This window comes from Bos javanicus, chromosome 14, assembly GCF_032452875.1.
Source record: "Bos javanicus breed banteng chromosome 14, ARS-OSU_banteng_1.0, whole genome shotgun sequence".
In the NCBI taxonomy this organism is placed as follows: domain Eukaryota; kingdom Metazoa; phylum Chordata; class Mammalia; order Artiodactyla; family Bovidae; genus Bos; species Bos javanicus.
In genome coordinates, this window is record NC_083881.1 from 36,740,883 (window position 1) to 36,750,265 (window position 9,383).

Here is a 9,383-nt window from a genome sequence, read left to right on the forward strand (position 1 = left end):
GTCCTCTCTGGTGTGATAGTCTGGATGTTCTTCTTGTCGTTCTATCTTATGTTTTTCTATTTGTCTTGACTTTGATAATTCTTGTTCACTTTGCTTTGTTTAGTAGCTAAGTCTAGCCTGACTTTTTGCCACCCCATAGACTGCAACACGCTACGCTCCTCTGTTCTCCACTATCTCCTGGAGTTTGCTCAAATTCATGTTCATTGAGTCGGTAAGGCTATCTAACCATCTCATCTTCTGTTTCCCCTTTCTCCTCTTGCCCTCAATCTTTCCCAACATCAGGAACTTTTCCAATAAGTCAACTCTTCACATCAGGTGGCCAAACTACTGGAGCTCCAGTTTCAGCATCAGTCCTTGTAGTGAATATTCAAGGTCGATTTCCTTTAGGATTGATCAGTTTGATATCTTTGCAGTCCAAAGGACTCTTAAGAGTCTAAAGTTCTGGAATAACTTCTGAGGAAGCTGTCCAAGAATCTTCTTCTCTAAAAGTCCCTCAGAACAAGACAGATAACACCCACTGAGACATGCGAGCAGGTGGCAGCCTTGGAGAATGATGCCTCAACCTTTGCCATTAAAAACACCATGCTAATGCCAACACTGGCCCCAAGCTGCTGAAAGAGGCAGAATTTTGTTCCACAAGACTCTGCAGGCTGGAGTCTTAAGAGCTGTGTCCTCCCGAGGGGATCCCTCCCACACACTAAAGTTGATTTGCAAAAAGGGATTCAGGAGGAAAAAAAAATTCTTAATTTTATTGTAAATTGCTACAAAGTGGCTAAGTATGTGATTTGATTGAATCGCTAAAGTTTTGCAAAAACAGATTTGCTATAGGCAGAATCCAGCAGAATACTCAGCGCATGATCAGAGAGAGCCTGGAGTGTAGCCACATTGGCTAAGAGAGAGCCTGGTATATTGGCTTAGTTTAGAGGCAGATCCTTTTGGATGCAAATCCCAGCTTCAAGATCTAACAGCAGTGTAACCTTGTAAACAGTAGTCAAATATCCATTTCCTCATCCTTAAAATGAAGCTGATAAAAGTACCTAACAAGAGTGATTTTAAAAATCTAAATAATAAATACTGGAAAGAGTGTGGAGACTCACCTGTTGGAGAGTCAACTCACCTGTTGGAGACAACACTGTTGGTGAGAATGTAAATTGGGGTAGCCACGGTGGAGAACAGTATGGAGGTGCCTCAAAAAACTAAAAATAGAGTTGCCATACAATCCAGCTATCCCACTTCTGGGCATATGTATCTAGACAAAACTAATTCAAAAAGATACATGCACTTCAATGTTCAGAGCAGCATTATTCACGCCAGATAATGGAAGTAATCTAAATGCCCATTGACAGATGAATGGATAAAGAGGATGTGGTGTATATGTATATATAAATCAGTTCACTTCAGTTCAGTTCAGTCGCTCAGTCATGTCTGACTCTTTGCGACGCTATGGACTGTAGCACACCACGCCTCCCTGTCCATCGCCAACTCCCAGAGTTTACTCAAACTCATGTCCACTGAGTTGGTGATGCCATCCAACCATCTCATCCTCTGCCATCCCCTTCTCCCCCAGCCTTCAATCTTTCCCAGCATCAGTCGTTCCCAATGAGTCAGTTCTTCGCATCAGGTGGCCAAAGTATTGGAGTTTCAGCTTCAACATCAGTCCTTCCAATGAGTCTTCGGGACTGATTTCCTTTAGGATGGACTGGTTGGATCTCCTTGCTGTTCAAGGGACTCTCAAAAGTCTTCTCCGACACCACAGTTCAAAAGCATCAATTCTTCGGCACTCAGCTTTCTTTATGGTCCAGCTTTCACATCCATACGTGACTACTGGAAAAATCGTAGCTTTAACAGATGGACCTTTGTTGGCAAAGTAATGTCTCTGCTTTTTAATACGCTGTCTAGGTTGGTCATAACTTTTCTTCTGAGGAGTGTCTTTTAATTTCACAGCTACAGTCACCATCTGCAGTGATTTTGGAACCCAAAAAAATAGTCAGCCACTGTTTCCACTCTTTCCCCATCTATTTGCCATGAAGTGATGGGACTGGATGCCATGATCTTCGTTTTCTGAATGTTGAGCTTTAAGCCAACTTTTTCACTCTCCTCTTTCACTTTCATCAAGAGATTCTTTAGTTCTTCGCTTTCTGCCATAAGGTTTGTGTCAGCAGCATATCTGAGGTTATTGATATTTCTCCCAGCAATCTTGATTCCAGCTGTGCTTCTTCCAGCCCAGCATTTCTCATGATGTACTCTACATATAAGTTAAATAAGCAGGGTGACAATATACAGCCTTGACGTACTCCTTTTCCTATTGGGAACCAGTCTGTTGTTCCATGTCCAGTTCTAACTGTTGCTTCCTGACCTGCATACAGATTTCTCAGGAGGCAGATCAGGTGGTCTGGTATTCCCATCTCTTTCAGAATTTTCCAGAGTTTGTTGTGGTCCACACAGTCAAAGGCTTTGGCATATAAAGCAGAAATAGATGTTTTTCTGGAACGCTCTTGCTTTTTCAATGATCCAGCAGATGTTGGCAATTTGATCTCTGCTTCCTCAGCCTTTTCTAAACCCAGCTTGAACATCTGGAATTTCACGGTTCACGTACTATTGAAACCTGGCTTGGAATTTTGAGCATTAATTTACTAGCGTGTGAGATGAGTGCAATTGTGCAGTAGTTTGAGCATTCTTTGGCATTGCCTTTCTTTATATATGCACACACACGTACATATATGCAATGGAATACCGGTCATACAAAAAAAGGAAATAATGCCATTTACAGCAACATGGATGGACCTAGAGATTGTCCTACTAACTGAAGTGCGTCAGATAAAGACAAGTATTACATATCACTTTTATGTAGGATCTAAAACCTGACACACAGAAAGCGGGACGTTCGGCTTGTGAGCGGGAACTTCTCGGTCGCGCACAGAGAAAGAACGATTTAAAAATGGGTGATGTTGAGAAGGGCAAGAAGATTTTTGTTCAGAAGTGTGCCCAGTGCCATACTGTGGAAAAGGGAGGCAAGCACAAGACTGGGCCAAACCTCCATGGTCTGTTTGGACGAAAGACAGGTCAGGCTCCTGGATTCTCTTACACAGATGCCAATAAGAACAAAGGTATCACCTGGGGAGAGGAGACGCTGATGGAGTACTTGGAGAATCCCAAGAAGTACATCCCTGGAACAAAGATGATCTTTGCTGGCATTAAGAAGAAGGGAGAGAGGGAAGACTTGATAGCTTATCTCAAAAAAGCTACCAATGAGTAATAGTTGGCCACTGCCTTATTTATTATGAATCAGAAGTGTCTCATGACTTTTTATGTGTACCATATTTAAATTGACTCATATACTAGAATTCAGATCATGAACGGCTGATGGAATAATTCTTTTGGACAGTCCTGATTTAAATAAGATTGGTTTGTGGTTAAACGAATATGGTCAGCTTTTTTAATTTTGATAGTAATTCCGGTTCAACAAGTACTATCATTTTTCCCATTCTAAAGAGATGATTGAACTTGAATAAGGAATATTAAACTTTTTAGGGAGATGGTGCATTGCTCCTCAAAACCTATAAGAGATTGGTTTTATATTTAGATTTCTATAACTGGTTATATTAATATATTTAAATACTGAGAAGGTGCCTTCACTGTCTCATAAACAGAGGAGGAGTCACATGTGTTTCAAGTTGTGTTCATTAGCCTGTTAAGGCAAGGATTGAAAATACACTGACAAAGTCCACTTTATCTTTTTGGTTTTATAAACTATGCCAATTTAATTAAAATTCTCTATCTAAAATTTAGCCTTTTAATGAAAGGCATTTTAGTGTGGTTTATGTATAGTATCAAATAAAGTGTATTTATTTAGCACCTCACATTCTGTAGATGATCTTTAAGATCAGATGCTTTTTAAATTCCCTGTGACAAGATATGTTAACAAACTTTTCTTGTTAATTCTTCACAAAGTCAAACTAAGTTATAATTCAAGGTTGTCTTAAACAGGAATTCAGAAATGCAACTGTAGAACTACTTGTATATGGTGGTTGGTAATCATGCTTTTGCCAACTCAGCAGGATTAGAGGGGCTATATCATTAGCTCAAATTTGTAAACTGTCTGATATAAGGCTTCAGAATTAAAAAACAAAGTCACAGAAAAAAAAAATAAATAAAAATAAAACCTGACACAAATGAACTTATGTGTGAAAGAGAAACAGATTCACAGGCATAGAGAACAGACCTGCGGTTGTCAAAGGGAAGGGAAGTACTGGGAGATTTGGATTAGTAGATGCAGACCATTATATACAGAATGGATTAAAAAAAAGGTTTACTGTTTAGCACAGGGAACTATATTCAATATCCTATAATAAACCATGATAGAAAATAATATGAAAAAGAATCTATATATGTATATACGCATGGGGCTTCCCTGGTGGCTTAGCTGGTAAAGTATCTACCTGCAGAACAGGAGACCCAGGTTCAATCCCTGGGTGGGGAAGATCCCCTGGAAAAGGGAATGACTACCCACTTCAGTATTCTTGCCTGGAGAATCCCATGGACAGAGGAGCCTGGCAGGCTACAGTCCATGTGGTCACATAGAGTTCGACATGACTGAGCAACTAACATATATATGTATAACTGAGTCACTTTGCTGAAAAATAGAAATTAGCACAACACTGTCAGTCAACCATACTTTAATAAAATGTATTTTTTTGAAAAAAGTGACTTGTAAATATCGAGTGAGATAAAGCATATACTGTACTTAATGCAGGGCCCTGGCCCAGAGCAGGCGCTCAAAAGTGTTGGCTGTTATCATCTTTATATATATATATATATATATACACACATATACATATATATGTGAGTAATAATGAAAAATGCAAAATCATAGGAAAAAAAAATCTTTGCCTCTAAGTAGTTAACATCCCCAGCCATTCTAGGGTTGGCCAGGAGTGAGGTATTTTTAGCTGGGAGCATGAGGCAGAGCTGACCCAGTGCAGAAGCAAAGCACACGAGGGCACTTGAGCTTTCAGGCTGCACACCTTGAACTCTTGCTTGATAAAAGGCAAACTTTAGTTGTCAGTGTTTTTAAATTATCAGTGTGTTCTGAGAGAATGCAGGGGAACCAAACTTTATACACTATTATGTTTTAAATGTACAAGGGAATTATCCTTTTAATAGACTCCTTAAAAATTATTACAGTTTTATTAAATGCAAATGACTGTTCAGTTTCTTTAAAAGAAGACATCCTGAAAGGTTTTTAAATGGCCATTACATGGACTGCAATTTTATACATGTAACTGAGTGGGGAAAATGGTCATCTTGCCATCTGGCCCCGGTAAGCTAAGGGAGGAAACAATTTTTGTTCAAGGAAATACATGGATAAGCCTTTTGGGCATGGAAGATGAGACCCTGAAGATTCAAGTAAGCAAGAGAGGTGGCCAGACTTCAGAGGGTTAAAAAGCAGGCATTTGGGGTGGGAGATGAGCAGAGACTGGGATATTAACCAACTCAGTGCTTTAGGAAAAGACTTGAAAACTGGGGTGGCTATTAATTTTATGTCAATTTGTCTGGGCCATGAGGTTCCCAGATATGTGGTTAAACATTGTTCTGTGATGTTCCTGTGATGGTGTTTTGGATAGACTAACATTTAAATCAGTGGACTTAAAGGAAAGCAGATTGCCCACCATAGTGTGGGTGGGCCTCATTCAGTCAGTTGAAGATCTGACTAGAAGAAAAAACTGACATACACACACCTTCACACACACCCCAACAAGAGGAAATTCTGCCAGTGGGTGGCCTTTGCAGTTGAACTGCCCCACGAGATCTTTCTTCCATTTCATTCTGTTGGCCTTCAGACTGAAACTGCAGACTTAGGACTTGTCAACCTGCAGCCAACCTGGTCAACATGAGCCAATTCCTTAAAATCAATCTCTAGATAGGTAGATTAAGATATAGATATAGATTATAGATATAGATCAATCTCTCTTCCTCTCTCTACACATACTCACACACACACACACACACACACACCCTATTGGTTCTGTTTCTTAGGAGAATCCTGACTAATACAACCAGGATGTTTAATATTAAATGTGAAGTTGTACTGCCTTGAAGTCTATCTCCACTCCAATCAAACATCTTCAGTCTGCAACTCACCCACCTGTCTTGTTCAAGTGGTTGTGTATGTGTGTGTGTATATGCTCATATGTGTGAACAAAAGAAAGGGGCAAAGTTCCAAGTCTGTGTTGTCACAACACAAAACAAAAATAACACCCGCAGATGGCAAGAAGACCTTCAACTTGAACCAGTTTGGAAGCAAGAATGGGGAGCCAGAAGACCCCCTTTCTTCTGTCTCCCTGGGAATTTGCACACTGTTGGAGAGAGCAACAGGGTTCCATAACATTCAAGCCAAACTCAAGGAGCTTTTAAGAGATGGGACAGGAAATTGCTCTTCCCACCTTTCCCCACCCCCTCCAAGCTGGACATCTGAGTTCCATAAAATCTGAAATGCTTTTTCTTTCAAATTCCAACTTCAGCCAAGAAGTTGAAAAAGAACTTTTCTGGGTTCCTAGAAAAAGAGCCAAGTGATAAAACTTTTGCTAGTGATCACAGTTTGCTTTTAATTATTCATATTTTTCTCAGAGATTAAGAAAAAAGCCAAATAAACCAAAACAAAACACCAAGAGAAGCAATACACAAAACAATGAGTGAAGCATCTTGATTCTGTAGAAGAGAAAAATGCCCCTCATTGTGGTCCTACTGTCTACGTTACAGTCCCACCGGGCGCATCACTGGCTCACTCTCCTGGGCAGAAATGGAGGGACAGAGTGGGTGAAGAAGAGCATCTTGGGAAATTAATTGCTGGATGCCACCTGTAACCAGCCTGGTATGGTGGTCCATTCACTGGAGTTAGCAGAGAGAACCAAGCTCCTTATGATGGCACAAGATGACAGAGATACTCAAACTAACCAAAAATAATGTCTGAAAATAAATGACTTTCTAGGTGCCGAGGGACGGGATAAAGATCAAATTGAGTTTCAAATGCCTATCTTCAGGGAGGAAAAGCTGATAACTTGGACTGTAGAGCAGTGCCTGGTAGTCCAAACAGAATTCATTTCTAATGTGTTTATTGACAGGTACTTGGAATAGACTGTTGTATACTAGGTGTGTGTCGAAACGGTGGCCTTTTATAGTAGTTGGGAAACAGAAGCAGAATTCATGGTGTTTCGTGCTCGCCTACCAATGCAGGAGACGTAGAAGACATGGATTTGATCCCTGGGTTGGGAAGATCCCCTGAAGAAAGACATGGCAACCCACTCCAGTATTCTCGCCCAGAGAATCCCATGGACAGAGGAGCCTGGAAGGCTACAGTCCATAGGATTGCAAAAGAGCTGGACACGACTGAGCGCACCTGGATCCTACTAGTGCTCTCAGACAAAAACCCCACCCTGCTCCGTCCAGTCTGTCTCATTGTCTCAATCAGAAGGTTTGAGAGGGGCATAATATTGTTCTCAACTGCCTGGAAAAAAATAATCCAGATTCATACCAATCGTTTTTTTCTCTCTAACCTGTGTTACATAGTGCAAGTCTGCATGTGATTCAGAGGTCAAAGGAAAGAAATGTGAGAGTTATGATTTATTTTTAAAACTCAAAACAACACATTCTCAGGGTTAAGTAGAAAGGTCACCATCAACAAAAACATCTAACCAGCCTCATTATTATGTTCCTTTAGCCACATTTCTCTTACTTAATAGAGCATGTCTCCTCTGAAGAAGCATTAGATTTCACAATAACACATGCAAAGACCAAGGAAGGAATCCGTGATGCAGCCAGGAAGCATCTGCCTCAGAGGGAGAGACTACAATTTAAAGAGGAGGATCAAGCCTCTGACACGTGCAGCTTACCTGCAAAGTTTAATAGAGTTTCGGTCAGATACCCCAGCATGCAGCTGTGTGCTCAGTAGCTCAGTCGTGTCCAACTCTCTGCAACCCGCCATGGACTATAGCCCACCAAGCTCCTCTGTCTGTAGCATTCTCCAGGCAAGAATATTGGAGTGGGTTGCCATTTCCTTCTCCAGGGGATCTTCCCAGCCCAGGGATCAAACTTGCATTTCCTGTGTCTCCTGCTTTGGCAAGCGGGTTTTTAATCACTGAACCACCTGGGACACATGGAACTATAAGAAACCCTATTATAGAGCACCCGTATGCCTCCTAGCTGTGGCCGACTCCTGCCTTGGATCACCGGAAGAGCCTGGGCCCAAGATTCCGAAAACAATCGGCAGTCTTATTTACCTAACAAGCAAATGAATGAATAGAGCTTCATTGTCTGAAGTTTCTCTTGAATGAAAAAATGTTTTTGTGACTTATGGATTCCTACCAAGTCTAGATTAAAATCTTCCTTCCAGGGGTTGTATTAAAATTTTCCCTCTGTGCCCTTGGCCACTGTTTCTCTGTCTCCTTTATGCTCCCTCCTCCATCCTATGCCAAATGGGCTACATCTTCTGTCATCTCCTTTCCCTGAGCAACCTCAGCCAGTCCCAGGACTTTATAAATATCATTTCTACACTGTTAACTCTTACAGGAACATGGTCAACCTAGAACTCTCCTCTGAACTCTGAACTTGAGTATCCAGCTTCTGACTCGACCCCTCTCCTTAATTGAGGGCTTCACATCTCCAACATAGAATTTGACTTGCCACCCCAAGATCTGTTTTCCTATTAATAAATGGCCCCAACATTTACTCCTTTGGTCAAACAAAGCCTAGGAGCCATCCTTGAGTTCTGCCCTTCACCCATCATCAAATCCTCTCAACTTACTTCTAAACTATGTTTCAAATCCCTCTTTCTCCTCTGGCATCACCCTTGTGCGGGCCACCACTCTCATAACTAAACTGCTTTGCTTGCTTCCTCAATGGTTTCCACACTTCCACTCATACCTGCCCTCAGTGGGTTCTGCACAAAGCAGCCAGAGAGAGCTTTTTCAGCTAAACATTTTTTTTTAAACTTTACAATATTGTATTAGTTTTGCCAAATATCAAAATGAATCCGCCACAGGTATACCTGCGTTCCCCATCCTGAATCCTCCACCCTCCTCCCTCCCCTCCCCTCCCTCTGGGTCATCCCAGTGCACCAGCCCCAAGCATCCAGTACTGTGCATCGAACCTGGACTGGCGACTCGTTTCATACATGATATTATACATGTTTCAATGCTATTTTCCCAAATCTCCCCACCCTCTCCCTCTCCCACAGAGTCCATAAGACTGATCTATACATCGGTGTCTCTTTTGCTGTCTCGTACACAGGGTTATTGTTTCCATCTTTCTAAATTCCATATATATGCGTTAGTATACTGTATTGGTGTTTTTCTTTCTGGCTTACTTCACTCTGTATAATAGGTTCC

At 41.3% G+C, this 9,383-nt stretch overlaps 1 protein-coding gene across 1 annotated transcript; it reads left to right on the forward strand.

The window, feature by feature from the left end:
• Positions 1–2,872: 2,872 nt before the first annotated feature.
• On the forward strand, positions 2,873–3,422 carry LOC133260531 (cytochrome c). The gene has a single exon (XM_061438983.1). The coding sequence runs from the start codon at positions 2,939–2,941 to the stop codon at positions 3,254–3,256; it is 318 nt and encodes a 105-aa protein (XP_061294967.1). The 5' UTR covers positions 2,873–2,938; the 3' UTR covers positions 3,257–3,422.
• The last annotated feature ends 5,961 nt before the right edge of the window (positions 3,423–9,383 follow it).

Excerpts from the sequence above, each read along its gene's own strand:
- LOC133260531 (XM_061438983.1), top strand. The coding sequence starts at position 2,939 with ATGGGTGATGTTGAGAAGGGCAAGAAGATTTTTGTTCAGAAGTGTGCC.